Raw genomic sequence first — 25,462 nt, 5'->3', positions numbered from 1 at the left:
GTGAACAGTTATGCGAATGTCTTTGAGCTCCCATTTTCAAATCTTTTGTCTATTTATACTCACAGGTAGAACTGCTTGATCATGTTTTGGAGGGGTTTTTTTTTTTTTTTCTATTAACATGAAAGAGATCCATTTAAACTTTAAAAAGAAGAAATATTTTGGGGCCTCCCCGGTGGCGCAGCGGTTGAGCGCTGGGTTGCGAAGCTGCCCGCGGCCTCTGCGGCGCTGGTTCGATCCCCGGCTGCTCCCCGGCCACCGGAGGAGGGTCCCAAATGGTGCGCAGACCTCTCCTGCCGCCCGCTGCTCCCCTCAGCAGTGTACTTCGGTCCTTCTGCCTGCTCTGCTCCCCGCTCTGGCTCTGGTGAATTCTCCCACCCTCCCGTGCTTCTGACTGTACCCAGTGCATGTATAAACAAAAAACAAACAAATAAATAAATAAAAGCATGCCTCTATAAAAAAAATTTTAAAAAGTAAAATTGCAAGTAATTAAATAAATTATTGTTAAAACCACCAAACTCCCCACCAAACTTCCCAACTTTTTTGATTGGCACTCTATACCTTTTTTAAAGATTTATTTTTATTTATTTATGCATACAAGAACTGGTATGTAGGCCACATGTGCAGGAGACAGGGAATGAGAGGATTCACCAGAGTCAGAATGGGGAGCAGAACAGGCAGACCTACCAAGATACACTGCTGAAGGGAGCAGTGGGAGAGACAGGAGAGGCCCCCTGAGCCGTGTGTGTCAGCTCCCTGGCCAGGGATCGAACTCAAGCTGCTGTGGCTGGAGGGCTGGAGATAGCCTGACTGATAACGCAGAGACCCCTGCATCACCAGATGGCCTCTCTGTCCTTTTTTTTTTAATATTTTGCATCATTCTTCCTTTTTGTACAATGTATGCTCACTCTGTACTTTTTTTTAAAGATTTATTTATTTGTTTATACAAGATCTGGGGTATAGACCAGATGTGGGGGAGGGTGAGAGGATTCACCAAAGACAGAGCAGGGAACAAAACAGGCAGACTGACAAAATATACTGCTGAGGGGAGCAGCGGGTGAGACAGGAGAGATCTGTTTTGCCATGTGGGACCCTCTCCTGCTGGCCTGAATCGAACCCGCGCTGCACAGGCTGCGGACAGCTTCACAGTGCGGCGCACAACCGTTACCTGTGCCACCAGGGAGACCCTCACTCTGTACTTTTTAAAAGGCTTTTCTTATTTGATGTTTTTATCTTTGTGAATTGGTAGCACATTGCCAAGAATTTCAAATTATTAATCTTATTGTTAAATGCTGTCAATTTTTAGAAATCCTTCAGAAAATAAAATTTTATTTCAATAGTAAATTAGAGCTTTGAAATTTAAGCAAACAGGCAGCTCTACTGCCCACCTGTGCCTATGCAGGCATCTCTTTTAACAAACATGCTCCTTTCAGAGCAACTCTTTCTGCTCACTCATGTCTACAAGTGTCCTTTTTCTTTCCTTTTCTTATATAAGAAATAAGGGACCAGGAAAAAGACTAATCATAATAAAGTAAAATCAAAATCAACAAGCAACTATAAACCAAAGACACACTGGGGGGCGTGCGAGGGAGTAAGATAAAAACAAGGGGGAGGGGTGGGAATTGTATGGGGACTATAACCAAGATGAAAATGCATACATTGTACAAAAAATGAAAAATGATGTAAAAATATATAAAATTAAAAAAATAATATAAATTAAAAATAAATAAAATCTTGAAAAAAAAGAAATTTAAACAGTTTTGTAGGAGGTGGTATGAAATAGCTCTGGACTCGAACAAATGTTGGAGTAGAGGAAGCTTCGAGGTTAGCAATAGAATAATCTAGCATTGTAGTCCTAGCCTCATAATCTTGCCACCTTGGGTAGATCACTTGAACTTTTAAAGATTCAGTTTCCTTGTCTATAAATAGATATGTATGTATCTGTCTTAGAGAGTGAAAATCGAGCAAGATATTTCTGATGGTATTTTTAAAATATTAATTCCTCTTATTTAAAGCATTATTAAATGTGTTTAGTGATATTGTACTTCTGAAGAACAATGTGTAACCTTTCTCTAATATTTAACCCAGGAGAAATAGTTTCCCTCTAATTCTCATACATACAGATTCTTTGTAATGTCTTTGAAAGTTATTTGAATTCAACTAAAAGGGAGAAAAGTAATGCTAATACATTTAATGTGGCTCCTGGTAACAGTAAGCTGAATTCTAAACTTGGAACCAGCAGTCTTTATAAATGATTCAGGGGGGATATGTTTAAAACAAAATGTCTTGTATTTGCTTCTCAGAACTGGAAAATGACTTTTTTTTTGAAAATTACTTCTTATAACCACTGTTCTACTGTAAATTCCTTGAGGGCAGCAACCTATTGTATCCTTTCCTGTGTATAGCACTTAAACATAGTAAATGCTTAGGAAATAATTAGTTCAGTTGAATTGCACATTAATAATTATTTATAATTACAAATGAAAAAAGGACCTCCTTGCCATAGAGTAATATTCCTTTCTTCTTCCTCCTGCTGTTGCATAACCTACAGCTACCTCCTTGTACCAAAATTAGAAGTTTTGCTTAGTTTTTACAGAATATTTAGTTGGAGTGTGAACTATTAAGAACACTACAGCAGAGAGAGAAAATTATCTTATGTAAGATTAGGGTAAAATATTGTTTGAACTTCTTTAAGTGATTCTTTACAACAAAACCTAAATGTTTGATATATTACAGAATTTTTCTGCAAATGTGAATTTTATAGCTTTTTGTATTTTATTGATGTTACCTATGGAGAATAATGTGTTCAAAACTATCCCTGACTTAACCTCTTTTTATCACTTTCAGGGCCAGTGAAGACATGAAATTAACTGACTTAGAGCTAGGAAAACTGGCAAATAATATCCAGGAGTTATTGTATAGTGCCTCAGATATATGCCATGATCGAGCTGTTAAATTTCTCATGTCAAGAGCAAAGGTTAGCTATTTTGATACAATTTTATACATAATATAATTATTTTGAAGATCTGAAATTACATCCTTGCATGCCCCTGTGTTCCCCATAATGCATATTTTATTCTTAACAATTAGGTTAATTGTACTGGTGTGATTGAAATTTAAAATAACTCAAATAAAAGAAACAGGAAAACTAATCTTCTTTACAAATGAATGATTAAATGATTTATTTTGAAACGTAATGCCTTAATATTTAATTTGAAATGAATACTGTTTTATATGTATGTATATATGTAAATGTGTGTATAACTAGTCAAACAATGTATTAATAAAATTAATGGAACTCAAATATTGTGAAAATTGTATAGTATGACCTGGACTTATTTATTTTTATAATTTTTTAAAATTACTTTTTCTTTTTAAGACTTATTTATGAATACAAAAACTGGGGTATAGGCCAGAGGTGCAGGGGGTGCGAGGATTCATTTGAGACAGAGTGAGGAGCAGAACAGGTGGAAACAGAGGTTTGCTGCGCCATGTGGGTTAGCTCCCTGGCCAGAGATAGAACTCATGCCATACTAGCTGGAGATAGCTTCATAGTGCTGAGACTTAACCCCTTGTACTACCAGAGAGGCCCATGGACTTGGATTTACTTGAGCTAAAACATTATAGAATGGTTAGAATAAAATCTAGACAATCTTACGCTTTTTATGTTTAAATTCTTAGACTGAATTATTGAGCAATTTCATTTTAAATGAATTTTTAAAATGAATTAAGATGATCATATGACACATTATAAAATAATATAATATTTACATTTCCTAAGCTAAGTTGGTTTTATAAAATATCTATATTTGCTATTAACTCTCTGTCATGATTTTTGTCTCATCTTTAAAATTCAGGATGGTTTTCTTGAGAAGCTAAATTCTACAGAATTCATAACACTTTCTAGAGTAATGGAAACATTCATTTCAGACACTGAACAAATCTGTGGAAGAAAAAGCATGTCATTACTTGGAGCACTTCAGAGTCAAGCTAACAAATTTGTAAATAGGTTTCATGAAGAGAGAAAAACCAAACTCAGGTATCATTATCATCTCCATTCCATTTTTCAAATTTGTTTTCCTTTTCTTTATAAAATATAATTATATTTAAAAGAAGAAAACTTAATTCACTAGCCAAAACCGTTGACATTTTTTTTTCTTTTAATTGGGCAGATTGTGGAATTAAAATCACATTTCTTAGCTTTTGAAATGGGACAAAAATGTTTATTTTCATGAAAGTGCTTTCCAAGAAGACACTCAATAGATTGGTTTTTCCTTTCCCACCCAAAGTAAATTCTGTTTCACCACTTTTCTTGGTTAGGCTGGGAGATATTAAAAGGGAAAGCTTTTATGAAAGCATTTGTACTGTTTATGAATGTTTTTAGTTTATTACGGTGTTAATCACTGATAAGTCATGGGTACTAATAATAATGGCCATTAACTATTTGAAAACTCAGTGCCTTTTATTGCATTGACTCTCTACTTGATTTAACCAAGATACATGTAGTCTTTGTGGTTACTAAAAAAAACAACTAAAGTCTTATGTGCTCACTCAGCTTTTCCTTTTCTGCCAAGGAAGATGGTGTTGAGGTATTATTAAAAGTTTACCCTCCTTTCTTTATACTTCTCAATAGCCTCCTCTTAGACAACGAGCACTGGAAGCAAGCTGATGTTCCTGCAGAATTCCAGGATCTTGTTGACTCCATATCAGATGGAAAGATTGCTTTACCTGAAAAAAAAAATCGGGAGGTATGTGTATTTTTTTTAAACAAAATTTCCTCCAATGTTTTAAAATTGTCATTACTGTAATATTTCTTTTCCTTTTTGTCCTATTATTGAGGTAACATTGTTTTACCTCATTATTTTTGTATTAGTAGTATAGGATTTCCCTTCACCAGGTGTTGCCAGGCATTATTACCACACCACACCCACTACCAAGATACCTGTACTCCACCATCATAGTCCATCATGCTCCCTCTTCACTTTGCTGTGGTCTCCCCTCCTCCATCTTCTCACTCCCCCAATAATCTTAGTTCTGTAGTCACCTTCCTAGGGTTAGTTCTTAGTTTTACTTTAATCCTATTTTTGTTTTTTCTGTATCCCATATAGAAGTGACAAATATATTTGGTATGTGTCTGTCCCCTTTGACTTATTTCCCTTAGCCTAGTCCCTTCCAGCTCCATCCATGTTTCTGCAAATGGCAAGAGTTCATCTTTTTTGATAGCTGAGTAGTATTCCACTTTATATATATATATATATATATATATATATATATATATATATATATATATATACACCACATCTTCCTGATCCACTTATCTGTATTTGGGCACTTAGTTTGTTTCCATAGCTTGGCTATTTTGTAAATTGTACTGCAGTGCACATGGGAGTTCATGTTTCCATTTGAATTAGTGTTTATATATTCTTCAAAGAAGATATACAGACAGGCACATGACAAAATGTTTATCATCACTTATTATCAGGGAAAAACATATCAAAACTACAATGAGATATCACCTCACATGTGAGAGTCTGGCCCATATCAAAAAGACCAAAAACAAGTGCTGGTGAGGAATTAGAGAAAAAGAAACCTTCTTGTTAGGAATGTAGGTTGGTCCAGCCCCTGAGGAAAACAATATAGAGGTTTCTCAAAGGATTAAATATGGATCTGCTGTATGACCCAGCAATTGCACTCCTCTGTCTCTAAGGGAATAATTTAGATATGTTCTTAACCACTGTAACATATTGTTTAGACACATGTATCCATTCATTGAGCACTAGTAAGCTTGTACTGTGTGTCTGATATTGAGATAGAGATAGTTATAATTCTACTTTGAAAGAGCAAAGTCCATTGGAAAAAATATACATTAGCAATCACAAGTATTGTAGTAGTGGTATGGTAGAGAAAACCAAAATATAAAGTAACATAAAAAAGAAAACTATGAAGGAAACTAAGAAGTAAGGGATAGAGAGGTAGGACGAAATGCAGAGGAACATAGAAATAAAAAAAAAATTAACGGAGAGAATTGTCATTTAGTATCACATACTGGTTGGGTTCCATCTGAAAGAAATGCAATGTTTAAGGTATTTTTTGTGTACTAATTAGAGTGGAATTGTCATGCAATATTGTAAACTTATGTAGAACTCATCCTGTAATACTATATATTTGAAATTATGAAGTTCTTGAATGTTTTTGATGCAGGTACCTGCATTTTCAAATTTTGTGTATATGTTGAAAGTTTAATATTTTTACATAGAAATATTTTAAATTATATACTTCATATTTGTAGAAAATGTAATTGTACTGTTAGAGAAAGACTAAGTGATGAACACTAGAGTTTGCCATATAGGAGATCATTTGTAATCTTGGTAATTCAGTGGCATGATAGAGTCAGACTAGTTCGGTGATAAGTAACTCAAAAGGTGAGGAAGAGTTAACCTACCTTTAACAAATGTGATGTGAAGAAGTGCGTGATGAAGTGGCAGCTCAATATTTAAGAGAAATTAGATCATTTAATTCACTAAGGGAGTAAGAGGAGAGTTTTAAGGTAGGAGAAGTTGAATTATTTTTATGCTTACTATAACTAGAAAGATTAATTAGAATAAGAGTGAGAAAATGATTGTGGAGCAAAGCTCTGGAATTAAATCCAGAGTTAAACAGAGAGACTGTCTCTTCTACCACTATAACAAGAGAGAAGGGTGTAAGAACAGATATAAAATAGATAATTCATGTCAGACAGAGAGAGGAACTGAAGTAAATGAATTTCTGTTGTCTAGTGACCATTTTTGGTAGATAACAATGTAGATTGGTAGTCAGTTTTTTTCATTGATTGTGTGATATTAGCAAAAAAAAAACATTCAAATAGCAAAAGCTGAAAGAAAAATAAATCACTCTAATCATTCTAAATCACAAGTTAAAAATTATAAGACATCACTTATCTACTCTTTCAAGCTATATTTGGAGGTGCTATGCCAGATGACTAAGACATGTTTTCTCTCCCTGCATAGATCATAGTCTTGCAATATACTGTTGGTAGACGTAACAGTTTTTAATTAAAATGATGAAGTGGTTGAATTTAACCATGTATTTTCCCCTCTAAGTGAACTGTTTATTTTCATTTCCTTTCGGGAGGATAATGACAATAGGAGGTTTCTCTTACAAACCCTATTTCTGCCCTGATTTTTTTTCTTCTCAGGGAGAAGAAAATACATGTATTAGAAGTTCATGTTTTAACATTTGGTAGTTCTTACTAAGTTAAAGGTCTTCGTTTATTATTCATTCATCCACCATTTATTGAGTGACTACCTATATGGGTAGGCATTGGAGAAACAAAGGTTAATGGATAACAATTAATATTAATTGATTGTTTTATAGACAGTTTTTTTTATAGACAGTTTGTTCAAAGCACTTTACATTGTTACCTCATTTATAAGTTCATGGCACTTACTTACCATACTTAACATATTTCACAAATATGGAAACAAAGAAATTAAGCAACTTGCCTAATGTTAGATAGCTAGGAAGTCGTAGAGTTGGGATTCAGAGTTAGGTAGTCTGATTTTTAGGGCCTTTTAACTACTATACTGTGCTGCTTCTCTACCATATAGAAAATTAAGAAACAATCCCTGTCCTCAAAAAATTTAATGACCTACATAGTGAATTGTGATTCGAAATTATAAAATACTGAATTTCTTTAAGCAAATACATTTAATGTAGAACTCAAGGGACTGGAAGCTTAGGGAAGCATGATAATAAAATGATTGGCTGATTAAGGTCAGTAATCTAGCCCACTGTGCTTTTCACAAAATTCGGTATGCAGAATTTTGTTTTATAATGGTAAAAAATATCATATGCTGGAAATAAAGTGACTTCTAGATTTAAATTTTGAATATTAAATGTATGTCTACTTTGATTATAGGTATTAACCTGTGGTCTAATAATTTTAATAAAGAAAAGACAACCAGTTAAAATGCTAGTTCTGCCTTTCCAATTTTTTTTTATTACTTACTGATCATTTATTATGTACAAGACATAGAGGATATGCATTTCATCAGCCTTTTAAAAGATAATGCTTCCTGTGTTTAATGGATATAAATTATGAGACTTAAAGAAGTTAATAATTGGCCAGTAATTGGCAAGACTGAAACTCAAATCCAGGTCTCTCTGATTCCAAACCCAGAATACTTTATTCTGTGACAGATTGCTTCCCAAGAAATAGATGTTTGTTTTCAGAAATAAGATGATTCTAATTCCCAAACAAGGACTATCTTCTTCAGCTTTTTCCTAGTTTAAAATTTTTCCTCCAGTATTTACTTCATCTTATATCCATGTCTCACTTATTTGCTTTATTCTCTAGCAAAAGAAGAAAGGAAACCAGCTGAAGTTCTCATTGTTGAGGGACAACAGTATGCTGTTGTTGGGTGAGTGACACTTTCATTAATTAGTTGTCAGTTATTTAAAAAGTAAGTCTTCTAGTTCTCTTGATGTGAACTGGGAATTTTGGATTAACAATCTAAAAGCCTACTAAGAATTCAAAAGAAATTTACAGATTCCTTTTTATTTACTGTATGTTGTAGAATTCTGTAGCTATTAGAGAATATACTGGCTTAACAAGAGAGGGATTGGATGATTTTTCTTGTAAAAAAAATAAATCTAGAGGTACACAATCCAAGGTGGTATAGTGGCTCCACAATGTTCCTTTTTTTCCATGGCTTTTTTAGTGTGTAAAATATAGCACAGTAGTCGAAGTTGTGGGCTCTGGAGTCAAAGTACTTGTGACCTTGGGAAAGAAAGTTGCCCTGGGTATCTCATTTCCCTTATCTATAAAACAAAATGTGGAAAATAATACTATTTGTAGAATTATTGCGAAGTAAAGAGGCAATAAATGTAAAGTATCTGCCACAGTTCTAGCACCTAGTAAGAAGCTGATGGTTGTTGCTAGGTTGTTTTTTTTTTTTTTTATCATTTGTCATTAGGTTTTTTACTCTTACCGATCACTGTATTTCAAATTCAAGTTAACTAAGAAAAACATAAGTTCTAGTAATGTTAGTCTGGTATCACATGCTTTTTACTAAATGGGTAACTAAAATAATGTCTTTGTTATTTAATAGCACTTCATGGTTTAAATATTTTCATCTCATTTGATCTTAATAACCTTATTGTGAAGTAGACATTTCAGGATTCATGTGCTTTTCTGTAGTTACAAAAATTGAAGCTTAGAAGGTTAAGTAGTTAATATAAATGACTCAAATGGAGCCAAATTTGGAGTCAAGGTTTAGGTATCTGTTATCTAGAGCAGAATTCTTTATATTTCTTTGTTTTTTTGGGTCACTGAATAAGTCTTTTCTGAAATGCCTCTATTGTGGCATTTTATCCTGTATATTAGAATTATTTATTTAATTATCTCTCTCCTTGGTTAGATTCTTGATTCCTCAAAGGTAGGGATCACATCTTAGATTTTGACTTCTCTTGGGATCTAATAAGCACTCAAAAAGTATATCAATTCTTGATATTCAAAATATCAATTCTATGATATTTTTTTCTTATTTGTGAAACTCTGAAATACGCATGTTGTAAATTAACAGCTTCTCTGGAGTTCTTTCTCCTCTGGAGCTCTTTTCCTGGAAGGGGAAAGTTTATTTCAATCTCTGTATCATCTTATTCCTTTAATTTAATTATTATTTCTAGTTAAGAAATTATAATTTTAACTTTACTTTTCTGTGCTTAAAGGAACAGTCCCCTCTGGTTTTTCTGGCTTTTGTCTCCTCATGTGGAGACTACTGCCAAAACAATGCCCTGGCCTAAGGGAGGATATTATATCTTCTTAGAGAAGATTATACATGATAGGCAGTGGGATCTGCACAATAAAGCAGGCTGTAGGATTGTGTGTGTGGATAGTATTATATGGTCTGTGACATTAAGATGGATTGATGTCTAGACACTATCTTTTCTGAATCACTACTTTCTGGATATCCTTCATACTCATAAAATACTATTTTATATATGTCTTCATTTCTAAGCATCTCGTTGGACTTAGAGATCCTATTAGGGCATGTAAGGGCTCTTTCCCTCTTACTTCAAATTTGTTTTATCTCCTAGTAGTATCTCTTTTCAATATCTGACATGTCCTGCTAATGAATTGATGATAACATTCTCATCTGTAGAGAACTTTTTTTTTTTTTTGCTTACCAATAAACAGGAGATAAATTGTTCTTAGAATCCATTGCAGTTTCTCTTTCACCTCACTAAGAAAATCTGGATTTAGGGTTCCTTCATTAATTCAACAGTTATTAATGAAGACCTACTATATAATAAGATTCACTGGGTAGGCTTTTTATTAGTGTTTCTGAATTAGCCAAGGGAGGGATACATGTATATTGAAGAGACTTACTTAATAAGAATGCTACACAAAATAATATGCCCACTGCACAAAAAAAAAAAAATTAAGGAGGTACTCTTTTCAGTGTCATACAAGTTCTGATCCTGCTATTGCTTGCCCCTGAAATTGAGTGTTTCCTTAATTTTCCACTCTAGGAATCACTTACCTCACCCTAGTCCCTACTTTGCTGCACATGTAGGTAAAATATATAATTTACCAAGTACTGATTTTATATACCAAATCACTTTAATTTTTCTTGTTCCTACTGCCTATTGGGTCATCTTTCTTTTCTTGCAGAACTGTATTGCTGTTGATAAGAATTATTCTTGAATATTGCCAGTGTGTGGATAATATCCCATCTGTTACTACTGACATGCTTACTTGTCTGTCAGATTTATTAAAGGTGTGTATGATTTTACTCTTGTTAGTGGAAAAATAGTTGGAGGAAGTAATTCGCTAGAATGTGACTGATCTTCCAATTCTAAGACATTTCAAGGTTAAGTTATCTTTAAGACATTTTGTGACATTTGATTGTGGTTGAATCACAACATGTTATTGGAAGAAGGCTGCCTGCTTCCTTCCCACTATGCATTTAGTGATTCCTCATTACACTCATAGAGTTGTTAATGACATTGGAGACAGGAGATGATTTGTTCATTAGGTGCTGAACATGACTGAGGCCACTTAGGTCAAAAAACCTGGACTGGTTTCAAATGTGCATGGAAGAATTCACTGAACATTACAAAATTCATCTCACTAAGGTTAGATGTTTTTCTTAAATCATTCTTTAAGACCATTGATGTAAAATGAAAATGTGGTGATAATTTTATTCAGGCATTTCATATTAACAGATATTTTTAGCTGCTAGTTTAGAGAAAAGGCTTTGTCTTTGCAAATGTCTAATCAATTCTGTCCAAAAATCGAGTTGTTATATTTCAGTCCAGAAAGGTTTTGTTTACCCTTGTGAAAATAGGATTATCCAATAAGAATAACTAGAACTGAAGTAGTTTTATGAATGTAAGCTAGATTAATTGCTGAACAACTGATTTTCAGAATTTCTCAAAATTTTTGTAAATATTTTAAATTACCTTCCCCCTCACCTTTTTTGGTCATTACATAAATAGGTTATAATTGCTTCTAATAGAAAATTCATTTGGTCCTTGAATGAGAGAAAACAGCAATGTTTTTTATAGAACTGTTGCCATACTACCAACATATAAAAAACAGTTTTTAATAAATTGTTTATTTTTTTTTCTCCTTCCTTTGTTAGTACTTCAATTCAAGAAGTTGCCAGTTAGTTCTTGGAGCTGGTGCACTGCAAGTTGTCGGACTAAAAACAATAATTACAAAAAATTTGGGTATGAATTCTTAAATTTAATTCACTTGCTGAGGTGTTACAATGATGTTGCTATACTCATTGTGTTTTTATGGTTCTAAAAGTAACAAACACGGCTTTGTTGGCTTATGTATTACCGTATTGGAAAACTAACTTTTGGGGAAATATACTGAGGATCTTCTACATTAATAAGTATGTTATTTGGAAGTTGCACCACTTTAGAAAATATTAAGATATAATATGTATGAAGTACTTTGGGGCGCAAGCCATCTGAATGTTAGAGGAGAATCAGTTGTTCCATTAGTTTCCTTATGCCAACAGTGCTCATGACTTGAGTCTAACTTGGGGACAGCACATTTATTACATTGTTCTGTACCAAACACTTAAACAAAATGAAACGTTGCTTTCTGCCACTGTGTTCTTCACTTATGAAATAAACTGGAATCTGTATAAAATTAACTTTTTTTGATACATAATTGAAGTCAACTAATATATTTTTTTTGTTTCTCCATAATATATCCACTCCCTGGATGTTCAGCTCTTTCTTCACGCTGTTTGCAGTTAATTGTACACTACATTCCTGTGATCTGGGCTCATTTTGAAGCTCGACTGCAGCCTAAGCAATATAATATGCTTAGGCATTTTGATCATATTACTAAGGTATTTTAAAATATTTTTCCTACTGGATTTTCATAAATTTAATTACTTAATTGTTAAGTCTTCTTTAGATTTGTCTCTGGGATTTTAAAATACAATGTCATTTCTCATTACAGGACTACCATGAACACATAGCTGAAATATCAGCTAAACTTGTAGCGATAATGGATAGCTTATTTGACAAGCTGTTATCTAAGGTAATGATTTATGGAAATTATTAGGGTTTGCTTAAAGGCCTTGTGGCTTTTCATCTTATAAAGATAAAAAGTGATGAAAGAGTCATATCTCTTTCAAAGATATCATTCTCTTTCCAAGATAATCATTCACCAATTGTTAGAATATTTTTTAGTTCTTTCCCAAAAAGTGAGCATCTGCTGTTGTAAAGGCCACTGATAATGACCTAACCCACAATAGTCTAACAAATCAAATTCTTCAGGTTCTAGAAAAACTCAAAAAAAATAGTTGCCCTTCATCTCTGAAGGGGCCAGGTAGGTAAGGGGAGGGAAGATTATTTCTAGAATTATAGAAACCCTATACAAAAGTAATTTTATAGTGGCTGCATTGACAAATAACACACTTTCTTTAAAACCCTTGAATGCCTTCTAGAGGCAGAATTGAAAGAACAAAGATCAAAATAGAAAAGTAAATAAATTGTTTCTGATAGTGTATTATTACTTACTTTCCAGACTAACAAGGCACTTTGAGATGCTGCTATTTCCCTCATAGATACACAATTTTTTTTTAAGATTTATTTTTATTTATTTATACAAGCGCTGGGTACAGTCAGAAGCACCGGAGGGTGAGAGAATTCACCAGAGCCAGAGCGGGGAGCAGAGCAGGCAGATGGACCGAAGTACACTGCTGAGGGGAGCATTAGGCGGCAGGAGAGGTCTGCTCGCCACGTGGGGCCCTCCTCCAGTGGCCGGGGAGCAACCGGGGATCGAACCGGCACTGCGGAGGCTGCGGGCAGCTTCGCAACCCAGCGCTCAACCACTGAGCCACCGGGGAGGCCCTAGATACACAATTTTTACATTAATTTCTTATTTGCTTCTCATTCCCAATCAGTCATTAAAAGGAGTAATATTTCCCAAAGAATTCTCAATTACATTGAGAAGATATCTTCCAAAAGATTTCATTTATCTAGCCCAATCACTTTTTTTTTTTTTTTTTTTTTTAATTTTTTTTTTTTTTTTTTTTAATAGAGGCATGTTTTATTTATTTATTTATTTGTTTGTTTTGTTTATACATGCACTGGGTACAGTCAGAAGCGCGGGAGGGTGAGAGAATTCACCAGAGCCAGAGTGGGGAGCAGAGCAGGCAGAAGGACCGAAGTACACTGCTGAGGGGAGCAGCGGGCGGCAGGAGGGGACTGCGCGCCATGTGGGACCCTCCTCCGGTGGCCGGGGAGCAGCCGGGGATCGAACCGGCGCCGCAGAGGTCGCCGGCAGCTTCGCAACCCAGCGCTCAACCGCTGCGCCACCAGGGAGGCCCCCAATCACTTTTGATCTATCTCACTCTTTTCCTTTCCCTAGGTTCTTCAACCCAGATCTCAGGGAGAAAACAGAAATTTCATAACTTGAAAGTCTGAGGGTTTACTTAGTTCATACTTTTTTGACCAAGAATATGCTTAGAGTAATCTTACAAAGCAAGTCACTTTGATAGGCTTTTTCTCCTACTTGGATCCATCAGATTCTGATAGCAGGAGACAAATCATGAAAAAAAAAAAAAAAAAAAAACAGATAAGGTGGTGTCATTTCACACACATAGACATTTAATTTGGGGAAAGAAGAATAACACAGTAATATAATGAGTCTAAGAAGCTAATAAGTAAGGGTACATTGCTTGGGTAGAGTGATTATTAACATCTAATTTTATTACTGGCTGGACCAGTGTCCCAGCCACCATTCATTCACTCATTCACTTAAATTGTGTTAGGTAACAGCTATATATAAGGGTAAATAAGTCTTTATTCTCAAATAGTAATTGTTTAATAGGAAAACTATGTTGATAACTGTAACAGAGGTAGAATATATAAAGTGTCGTGAGAACTGAATTGATTCAGTGCTGTTGTAATTTTTAATACTTTGAAAGCAGTGGCTGCCATCTGGAGAATGAGATTTAGAAGAACTATGGATGAGGCATGTATATATACGTTCTATATTTTTAGAAGATTTATTTATGCATAGAAGAACTGGGGTGTAGGCCAGAGGTGCAGGGAGTGAGAGGATTCACCAGAGACAGAGTGGGAAGCAGAACAGGTGCATCTACTGAAATACACTGCTAAGAGGAGCAACGGGTGAGACAGGAGAGGTCTGCTGCACCATATGTGGGTTAGCTCCCTGTCCGGGGATCAAACTCAGGGTACTGTGGTGATAATGTGATAGCACTGAGATTTGCCCCTATTTTACTTTTAAAGAGAGTTAAGATTAAAGTAAATGAAGTTGAGGTGAGGAGATATTCTGAAGGAACAGCATAAACATATGTTGATATGGAGTCATAAAAATAAAGTTTTATATTAGAGTTCTGGAGATGATAATAATAGAGCCTCATAAGGTTGTAGTGAGGATAAAGAGATAATATTTGGAGTATTTTTTTTTTAATCATGTGTCTGAGTATATAGCAAGTTCCAGTAAATATCGACTACTAATGCTTTTGCTGCTGTTAATATTAACAAAAGTAATTCCTTTTACCTAATGTATTAGGGTAGATGAATCAGGAGTAAGAAACATGGTAGTGGAGAGCTCTGACTGCCAGTAGAAAACTAAGCAGTGTAAGTGAGGCTTCTAGAGGTAGGAGTTATATTCAGTAAAATTCACCCTTTCTAAGTTTGATGACTTTAACAAATGTACAGTAGTAGAACTACTGTAGCCAGGACATAGACCAAGTTACATCATTGTTAAACATTCTCTTGGGCACATCACCAGTCAGTCCTCTCCTTTTGGCCCCTGACAACCACTGATCTGACTTTCATCCACATAGTTTGCAGTTTCCAGAATGTCTACAAATGGAATTATACAGAATATACACTGTTGTGCCAGATTCCTTTTATTTGCATAATGCTGTTGGGATTCATGGATGATATAGCATGTGTTAGTGGTTTGTCCTGTTTTACTAGAGTCTTGCCCCTTGTATGGCTATATCATGTTTATAGTTGATAGACCTTTGGGTTGTCTATGAAATAATGGGCTGTTATGAATAATCTTGTTAAACATCCATGTGTACATCTTTGTGGGTATGTGTTTTCATTTCTTTTGTGTAAATACCTTGGAATGAGGTTGATTGATTGTTGTATAGAAATGTAAAAATTATTGATAACTTTATAAAAAAACTGCCAGGTTATTTTCCAAAGCGACTATACCACTTTTTCTTCCTATTTGTGACATATAAGAACTCTAGGTGATATTTAAGAATTCAGGTACCCCAGCACTTTCTATTGTCTGTCTGTTTTTGAATGTTAGTCTAGTAGATCTGTGTAAAGTGATCTCTCATTGTGGCTTTAATTTACATAATGATGAATGTGCATCCTCCATGTGTTAGTTTGCCATTTCTTAAAATCAAGTAATATGAATCATTCGGTGTTTAACTTTCTCAGTGATCCTCCTCCTCCAGGGGTAGCTAACCTCTGCTTTGGTCAGTGTAGGATACTGAACTTAGCTGAATGGTGGGAACAGTATTGCAATCCAGAGGACATGAACATAATTCTCATTATTTTTCCCTGCTAGTATGAAGTGAAAGCTCCCGTTCCTTCTGCCTGTTTCAGGAATATTTGTAAGCAAATGGCAAAAATGCATGAAGCTATATTTGATCTCCTTCCAGAAGAACAAACACAAGTGAGTAGTAATTCCTAATTCCTAAATCATTTTGAAAATATATGCCATATAATATCATGCAGAATTGGAGTGTTTTTACATACTTTTGGCACAGTCATATATCAATATGATTGTCATCATTTTTCAGGTTGTTGTATTGACTAATGGAACATAAATAAAAATTTCTGATTTCAAAGTGCTCTTGCTCTGACAAGCCAGAGCAATAACTTTGCTAAATGGTCAGTATTTCTAAAGGGTAGATTTTATATTTGTCCTTTGAATATCAGAGATCCTAGGTTCTGCTTACAACATTCACTATATTATTTGTTTAAAGATCAGAGTTGGCATTTATCAATGCATAATAAAATGTTAGCCATTGTGATTATAATCCAAATTGAATTTAGGAGAAACTCATTTTGATTTAATAGTTTGACACATAAAGTAACTCAAGCAATATGCCTTGTAGGTAATATTTGTTAGATCATCAGTCATCTGTAGAGACCACTGACCAGGAAAAATAACAAAATATTAGTCTCTGTCACATGTCACCTCCTTCTTACTTATGAAGTTATCCATTCTCTGTCCCTCTTACTTCCTCTAGAAAAGTAATGCAGTTCTTTCGTTTATCAGTTACAATCCTATCCCCAACATCCCTCTCGTCCCTCTTCTGACACTTTAAAAGTTCCAGTATTCCCGGATGGTCTCACTCATAGCAGGAATTTAGAAAACCTAAATAAGGGACCAGGAAAAAGACTAATTGCAATAAAGTAAAAATCAAAATCAACAAGCAGCTATAGACCAGAGACACACTACAGTGGGGGGCAGGGGGAGGAGAAGAGGGATTAGGGTCAGAAAAAGGGTGTGGGAATTGTATGGGGAATATAACCAAAATGAAAATGCATACATTATGTAAAAATGAAAAATGATGTAAGAATTATATAAAATAAAATAATTCTTAAAAAAGTTGCAAAAAATGAATGATGTAAAAATATATATAAATAAAAAGAAAATTAAAATAAAAATTTCCAGTATTCCCTTTTTTCCCTAGTCCTTATCTAACTTAGTTTGTTTCCTCTGTACCAGGTGATCTCATTCAAGCCTAGTCATAGAATGATACAATGTTATCATAGAAACCTAGTTGTATAGCTAATGAACTTAATTTTCACTGGAATTTTTGCTGTTTAGATAAGGTTGTTATTTCAGTTTTTCATCAAGTGGTTGAATGCATGAAAATGATATTTGGGAGAAGGTGTCTTTCCTAGTGTCTCTTGCCTGCACTTGTTCCTGCTTGTTTCCTTCACCATGCTACCTCAGACTTCTATCTCTTACTAACTATTACCATTTTTCTTCATGTTTCCATAGGTTTTCATTAATCATAAGCACCCTTATAATTAAGTATCATCCTGCTCCTTGAGAGTTCTGTGAAGACTGAGGGGAACCATGAAATATGGAGCACCCACTAGGGTTTCTTACTTTTTATTTCTTTCTAACCAACCATTTTTTTCACTCTATTTGTAAAATTCCCCCCACCTTTGATAGTCTCACCTTCTGGATTTGCTTTCTGAGTTCTAATCCTAGGGTAAGACTAACCCGCTTAGGGAGCTGGGCATACAGGTATTTTATGTGTTTATTTGCATCATCATTTAAGGGAAATTCACACTAAAACTGGACAAAGGTTAAAAGTTTGATATCAGTAGTGCCACTTGAAAATACCAGTAATTCTACAAAACTTTTCCACAGATGATCTTATAATTTTTCCCATAGAAAATATATTTTTCTACAAAATTGTTTCCATAATTTTTAGATGTTGCCCAAAGTAGTATTGGACCACTGCATGAAAATCTGCATGCAGGAACAAATTAAGGTAATTTTACCAGTTTAAAAGAATGAAGGTATCTTTATCTTCATTATAACTTTTTGTTTTCTTTGTCAAGTTCCTAGTTAATATATATATCATAATTCTCCATTTCTTTTCATTCTTTTTACCTGTCATGGTTCATCCCACTTTCATATTCTAGAGAACTTCTTCCAAGGTACAGAATGACAGTACTAAGTCGTATCACTACACAAGTATCACTGAGAGAACAGGAAAAGACAGCTTTATCTAACTACAGAAAGAAAAAAAAAACTATACTGAAATAATACTTTCTGAGGAGCATTTTTCAAATGTATGCCAAACAAAATTTTCTAAGGACATTTTCTCTTTCTAACACTGATTTGATATTGATAACACAGATTCTTATATCTTCTATTTAGTAGAGTGTCAAAAATATAATTTTATTTCTTTTCCAGGTGTTATTTTTAAGAATTAATGCAAGTTATAAACTCCACTTGAAAAAACAGTTATCTCATTTAAATGTGATAAATGATGGAGGACCTCAAAATGGGTATGTTTTTGCCATGGTTTTGCCACATACTCCCATATTAAATTGATTTTATTCTTTATACTGATTTTATTCTAGATTTTATTCTTTATACTGTCTTTTTCCATGATGGAGCACAAGTATGGTATAATCAGCAACATTTTGCATTTCCTTCCTTCTATGGAGATCTTTTTAATCTGCCTACCTGCCTACCTATTATCTATCTATGTTAAAGTGTTTTATAAGTGATCAATTACTTAACTGATATAGAGCCACCTTGAGGCAGTGTTAGTGGGACCTCCTTAGCTTCCCCAGTATTCTTCCTTTATGCACACAGGACTCAGTGTCCTACTTTGTAGTTGTGTGACCATGTGAAAGTCACATAAACTCTGTCTCATTTGTAAAATGAGAAATAAGATCTGCCTTAAATTCCTTCAAAGGATTGCAAAAAAATATGTGTATATATTTTATTGTAAGCTTTTGGACAAATTGTGTTATTGGTGAAATAGTATAGTATAGTATATGGGAGAATGTAGGATTTACAATCAGAAAATTTGGGTTAAGTTCTGCTACTTACTAGTTGTATAACTATGGGCAAATCACCTTAATATTTCCTGGGTATGTTATCTATTGCATGGATTTTTAGGGACATAATATTTTATTCCCTGTTAAAGGAGGTTCAGGCTTAAATTTCAAACTTACACGAACAAACTGAAAATTATTTTGAAGTCAGAAATTGACCTCGCTGTAAAAAAAAAAAAAAGAAAGAAAGAAAGATTTTGCAAAAAGCAGTTTAGAAAAATTGGGACTGCTGTGTCTGTGACCAGGCTATATCTGGCAGTAATCTGATTCTTTCCCTTTATTATTATCTGGAGGTTATTTCTTTTTTAGAATTGTTATTTTTCAAAAATTTCAAAGCATTCAAGTATAGTAGAGTGAATATCAATTTCTTCCCAGAGACTGTTCAAACAAACTAATATTTTTTAAGCCTCACTTAAATCATACCTTCTGCTTTTATTCTCATAACTAAATCTAGGTTGGTGGTTTGACTTTTTTTTTCCAGATTAATAGTTCTAAACCATTCACTTATTATCTATTATTTTGTTAATATAGCTGTTTGGGGGTCAGTACAACCTTAGAAATTTTCACTCACGTACTTGGAGACACTAATTCTGTGCAAGTCAATTTATGTTTTTGAGTGATACTTTAAAAGATACAATTCCTTGCAAATTAAACTCTAGACTTAAGTGAGACATACTGACAAACTGTTTATAAGGAAATTTTGTTCCTGAAATTGTTCTAAAAATGTACCTTTTTTTTTTTTGAGATGAAAATCCTGTAACATAAAATGGTTTTATTTTATTTTTTTCATGAAATTTTATTTTAATATAATTCTGTGACAGATAAATGCCTTCTATTGTTTTGGATCCTTTGTTTTTGAGATGTAGGATATTCCCTATAATGTCAGTCATTTGGCAAAGCTTTTGAACATGAGTGTGTGTATGTGTGCATTTGCTCAATTCCCACATGACAGGCACCATGCAAGGCTGAGGACAAAGATGAGAAAGTCTCGTTGAGACATGCACAGGGTGGTGGGTGAGAACGTTCAGGACCGAGACAATGTAAGAAACTGGCATTTGGGCTTTATAGGAGCGTGAAGAGAGTGGCCCAAGCCAGTCTTAGGTGGGGCGAGTGAGCCGCAGAAGATTCTAGAAGTGACACTAGAGCAGAGTCTTCCAGGAAGGAAAGGAGCACAGGAAGTAGGGTGTAGGGGAAAAACCAGAAGGAATGTTCAGCCTAGGCAGCAAGTAGGAGGAGGAAAGGCTGGAAAGACAGGAGCCTTATCATGGTGTCCTGGCTGGGGGGTTAGAATACTATTCTCCAAAGTTTATTTTTTTTTATTTTATTTTTTTTCCATTTTTTAAAATTTTAACATTTATCATTTTTTACATTTTTTAAACAATATTTGCTTCCCCCCACCCCCTCAGATTGAGTCCCCATAGAATTTCCTTCCCCAAGGTACCCAAACACCATCACCTCAGTCCCCTATGCTCCTCCCTCTCACTTCTCTCCCTCCTCCTCCCCTGCAGTATGTCTCTGGTTTATAATTGTCTGTTTTTGCTTTGTTGTGTTTTGTACTGTTACTATTTTTTTTACATTGATGTTTTATTTGGTTCCCCTATATTCCTGTTACAAGTGAAACCATCTGGTATTTTTCTTTTTCCTTCTGGCTTATTTCACTGAGCATAATTCCTTCTAGCTCCATCCATTTTGCTGCAAATGACATGAGTTTATCTTTTTTGATTGCTGAATAATATTCCATTGTGTATATATACCACATCTTCTTGATCCAGTCATCTATTTTTGGGCATTTGTGTTGTTTCCAGGTTTTACCTATTGTAAATACTGCTGCAATAAACATAGGTGTACAGGTACTCTTTTGAATCACTGTTTTTGTGTCCTTTGGGTAGATCCCTAGTAGTGGCATTGCCAGATCGTATTGTAGCTCCATATTTAGTAGACTGAGGAATCTCCAGACAGCTTTCTACAATGGTTGGACCAGTTTGCACTCCCACCAGCAATGTAGGAGAGTTACTTTTTCACCACATTCTTGCCAACATTTGTTGTTGCTAGTTTTTTTTAATATGTGCCATTCTTACTGGTGTAAGGTGGTATCTCAGTGTGGTTTTGATATGCGTTTCTCTGATTATAAGGGATGTTGAACATTTTTTCATATGCCTGTTGGCATTTGCATTTCCTCTTTGGAGAAATGTCTTTTGAGTTCTTCTGCCCATTTCTTTTTTTTAGTATATGTGCTGCCGAAGCGAGCACCTTCTGCCCATTTCTTGACTGGATTGTTTATTTTGTTTTTGTTGAGCCGTGTGAGTTCTTTGTATATCATTGTGATCAGTTCCTTATCAGTTGGATGGAGTTTAAAGATTTTTTTCCCAATCAGTGGGGTGTCTCTCAGTTTTGGTTAATGTCTCTTGCTGTGCGGAAGCTTTTCAGTTTGATGTAATCCCAGGTGTTTATCTTTGTCTTCACTATCACTGCTTTGGGTGATGAGTCTTTAAATATGTTTTTGAGATGTATGTCTTGTAGTGGTTTACCTATATTTTATTCTATATATTTTATGGTTTCAGGTCTTATGTCCAGTTATTTTATCCATTTTGAGTTGATTTTTGTGCACAGTGAGATGTAGTGGTCTAGTTTCTTTTTTTGCATGTGGAGGTCCAGTTTTCCCAGCACCATTTATTGAACAAACTGTCCGTGTTCCAGTGCATGTTCTTTGCTCCTTTATCAGAGATTAGTTGTTCATATAAGTGTGGCTTTATTTCTGGGCTCTCTATTCAATTCTATTGGTCTGTGTGTCTGGTTTTGTTCCAATACCAAACTGTTTTAATTATTATGGCTTTGTAGTATAGATTGAAGTTTGGAAGTGTGATACCTCCTTTGTTTTCATCAATAGGGCTTTGGCTATTCATGGATTTTGTGGTTCCATATGAATTTCATCAATATTTGATCTATTTCTTTGAAGAATGTCATTGGAATTTTTATTGAAATAGCATTGAATCTGTATATTGCTTTTGGGAGGATGGCCATTTTAATAATGTTGATTCTTCCAATCTGTAAGCAGGGGATGTCTTTCCATTTCTTTTTGTCTTCTTCAATTTCTTTTAACAGTGTTTTATAATTTTCTTTGTATAGGTCTTTCACCTATTTTGTTAGGTTTATTCCCAAGTATTTGATTTTTTTGTTTTCAATTATGAAAGAGATTTTTTATTTTGATTTCTTCTTCTTCCAATTGACTGTGTATAGGAAGGCTACTGATTTTTGTGTGTTGATTTTGTCTCCTGCTACTTTACTGAACTGGTTGATTATTTTGAGTACTTTTTCTGTGGAGTTCTTAGGGTTCTCTGTGTATATCATCATATTGTCTGCAAATAGTGATAGTTTTACTTCTTCTTTCCCTATCTGGATTCCTTGTATGTCTTTCTCTTGTCTTATTGCCCTGGTTAGGACCTCCTGTATTATTTTGAAAAGCTGTGGTGAGAGAGGACATCCTTGTCTTGTTCCTGACCTTAAAGGAAAGGACTTCAGCTTTCCACCATTGAGAATAATGTTGGCAGTGGGTTTGTCGTATATGGCTTTTATCATGTAAGGTATGTTCTTTCTATCCTGAGAATTTCAAGGGGCTTCATCATAAATGGATGTTGGACTTTGTTGAATGCTTTCTCAGCATCTATTGATATGATCATATGGTTTTTATTTTTCTTTTTGTTGATGTATTGGATTACGCTTATCAATTTTCTTATGTTGAACCATCCTTGTGCCCCTGGGATGAATCCCAGGTGTACTATCTCTTTGATGCATTGTTGGATTCTGTTGGCAAGGATTTTGTTGAGGATTTTTACATCAGTGTTCATTAGGGAGATTGGTCTGTAATTTTTTTTTTTTTTGTGATGTCTTTGTTGGGTTTTGGTATTAGTGTAATGTTGGCTTGGTAGAACGTATTTGGTAGTATTCCTTCTTTTTCAATTTTTGAAAGAGTTTATGTAGGATAGGCACTAATTCACTGCTGAACGTTTGGTAGAATTCATTTGTGAAGCCATCTGGGCCTGGGCTTTTGTTTTTGGGGAGTGCTTTGATTACTGCCTCAATTCCGCTGCTTGTAATTAGTCTGTTTAGTTGTTCTATTTCTTCTCTGTCCAGTTTTGGATGATTATATCATTCTAGGAATTTGTCCATCTCTTCTAGGTTGTTGAGTTTGTTTGCATATAGGTGTTCATAGTAATGTCTGATTATTCTTTTGATTTCTACTGAGTCTGTTGTGATTTCGTCTCTTTCATTTATAATCCTGTTTATATGTGTTTTCTCCCATTTTTTCTTTGTGAGCCTGGATAGAGGTTTGTCTATTTTGTTTATTTTTTCCAAAGAACCAGCTTTTGGTTTCATTGATCTTTTGGATTATTTAATTTCCAATTCATTAATTTCTGCTTTGATTTTTATTATTTCCTTTCGTCTACTGGCTTTAGGGTTTTTTTGTTGTTCTTTTTTCTAGCCCTTGGAGAGATGAGATTAGGTTGTTTCTTTGAGTTCTTTCTTGTTTGTTGATGTGAGCCTGAATTGCTATATATTTTCCTCTTATTACTGCTTCTGCTACATCCCATACATTCTGGAAAATGGTCTCTTCCTTGTCATTCAACTCAAAGTATTTTTTAATTTCTTCTTTGATCCCCTCATTAGTCCAGTGGTCTCCCAGTAGTGTGGATTTCAATCTCCATGAAATGGGAGGGTTCCTTGTTTTCTTTTCATGATTTATTTCTAGCTTGATGCCTTTATGATCAGAGAAGATAGTTGGGATGATTTTGATCTTCATGTATCTGTTCATGTTTGTCTTGTGGCCCAGTATGTTATAGATTCTGGAGAATGATCCATGTGCACTTGAGAAAAGTGTATGCTCGGATTTTTTGGGGTGCAGTGCCCTATAGATGTCTGTTAAGTCCATGAGTTCTATGTCTTTATTTAGGGCTCTACTGTCTTTGTTTATGTTTTGTCTCATTGTTCTGTCCATTGGTGAGAGTGGGGTGTTGAAGTCTCCCACTATATATGTATTTTCTTTAATGTCTTTTCAGAGCTGATAATAATTGTCTAATATATTTTGGTGCCCTTCATTTGGTGAGTATAAGTTGATGAGTATTATATCTTCCTGATGTATTGTCTCCTTGATCATAATGTAGTATCTGTCTATGTCTCTTTTTACCTTTTTTAATTTGAAGTCTATTTCATCTGATATAAGTATGGCTGTTCCTGCCTTCTTTTTTGGTCCATTTGCTTGTAGGATTGTTTTCCAACCTTTTACTTTCAGCCTGTGTTTATCTTTTGTGGTTAAATGTGTTTCTTGGAGACAGCAGAAAGTTGGATTTTGTTTTTTAATCCAGCCTGCTACTCTGTGTCTTTTTATTGATGAGTTTTATCCATTTACATTTAGAGTTAATATTGATATGTTGGCATCTATGTTTGCTATTTTGTTTGCCTTTTTGTGATTTTATTCCTTGCTTTATTCTGTTCTTGTTCATTCCTTTGTTGGTTTTGGCTTTAGGACCTCTTGTAGAATTTTTTGGAGTGGAGGTTTACTTGTAATGAATTTCTGGAGTTTGTTTGAGAAGGTCCATATTTTTTCTTCGTAGAGGAAGGAAAGCTTTGCAGGGTAAAGTATTCTTGGTTGGCATTTGTTGTCTTGAAGTTTGCTGAATATGTTACTCCTTCCTCTTCTTGCCCATAATGTTTCTTCGGAGAAGTCTGAAATTAACCTGATTGGTTTTCACTTATAAGTTATCTGTTTCTTCCCCCTTGCCAGTTTCATTATTTTTTCCTTGTCTTGGACTCTTGCAAGCTTTACTATTAGGTGTCTTGCTGTGGTTTTCTTTTTCATTGTGGTAACTGTGAGTTCTTGCTTCTTGTATGTCTATATTCGTCTCCTTTTTCATGCTTGGGAAGTTTTTTTCAATTATCTCTTTGAATAATTTCTCAGTTCCTTTGTCTCTCTCCTCACTATCTGGAATGCCTATAACTCTTGCATTTCCTCTCTTCATGGAGTCTGATAATTGTCTAAGAGTATTCTATACCGCTTCATTTGCATTTCTCTCTCCTTTGCTCTTTTGGCTTGTTTTATTTCTGTATCTTCGATAGTACTGATCTGTTCTTCCATTTCATTGATTATATTTTCATTGCTTTTCCCAGAGTTCTTTATCTCCTCTAGCAATCTTTTAATCTCCTGTGTTTCTTTTCTTTTCTTTCTTAAGGTCTCAATTTCATTCTTCAGTTCATTGATTATTTGTCTCAAATCATTTTTTTCCTTTTTGTTTTCTTTCTGCTTTTTAATCATAATGATTATTAATTATCAATCTGATAGGCCGAG

General features: G+C 34.5%; 1 protein-coding gene across 1 annotated transcript in view; it reads left to right on the top strand.

Moving 5' to 3' along the window:
* LOC311175148 (vacuolar protein sorting-associated protein 54-like) overlaps positions 1–25,462 on the top strand; it is a gene marked incomplete at both ends in the record, with an annotated part of 40,402 nt that overhangs the window by 11,001 nt on the left and 3,939 nt on the right. Inside the window, 11 exon segments of the mRNA XM_084240079.1 lie at positions 2,845–2,974; positions 3,855–4,036; positions 4,631–4,730; positions 4,733–4,745; positions 8,354–8,417; positions 10,673–10,778; positions 11,646–11,733; positions 12,250–12,371; positions 12,485–12,565; positions 16,091–16,198; positions 18,470–18,580. Coding sequence (XP_084096205.1) covers positions 2,845–2,974; positions 3,855–4,036; positions 4,631–4,730; positions 4,733–4,745; positions 8,354–8,417; positions 10,673–10,778; positions 11,646–11,733; positions 12,250–12,371; positions 12,485–12,565; positions 16,091–16,198; positions 18,470–18,580 — 1,105 coding nt within the window.

Source organism: Talpa europaea (genome assembly GCF_964194135.1).
Source record: "Talpa europaea genome assembly, chromosome: 8".
Classification (NCBI taxonomy): Eukaryota; Metazoa; Chordata; class Mammalia; order Eulipotyphla; family Talpidae; genus Talpa; species Talpa europaea.
The sequence above is the reverse complement of the archived record's forward strand: the minus strand, read 5'-3'. Positions and strand labels throughout refer to the sequence as shown.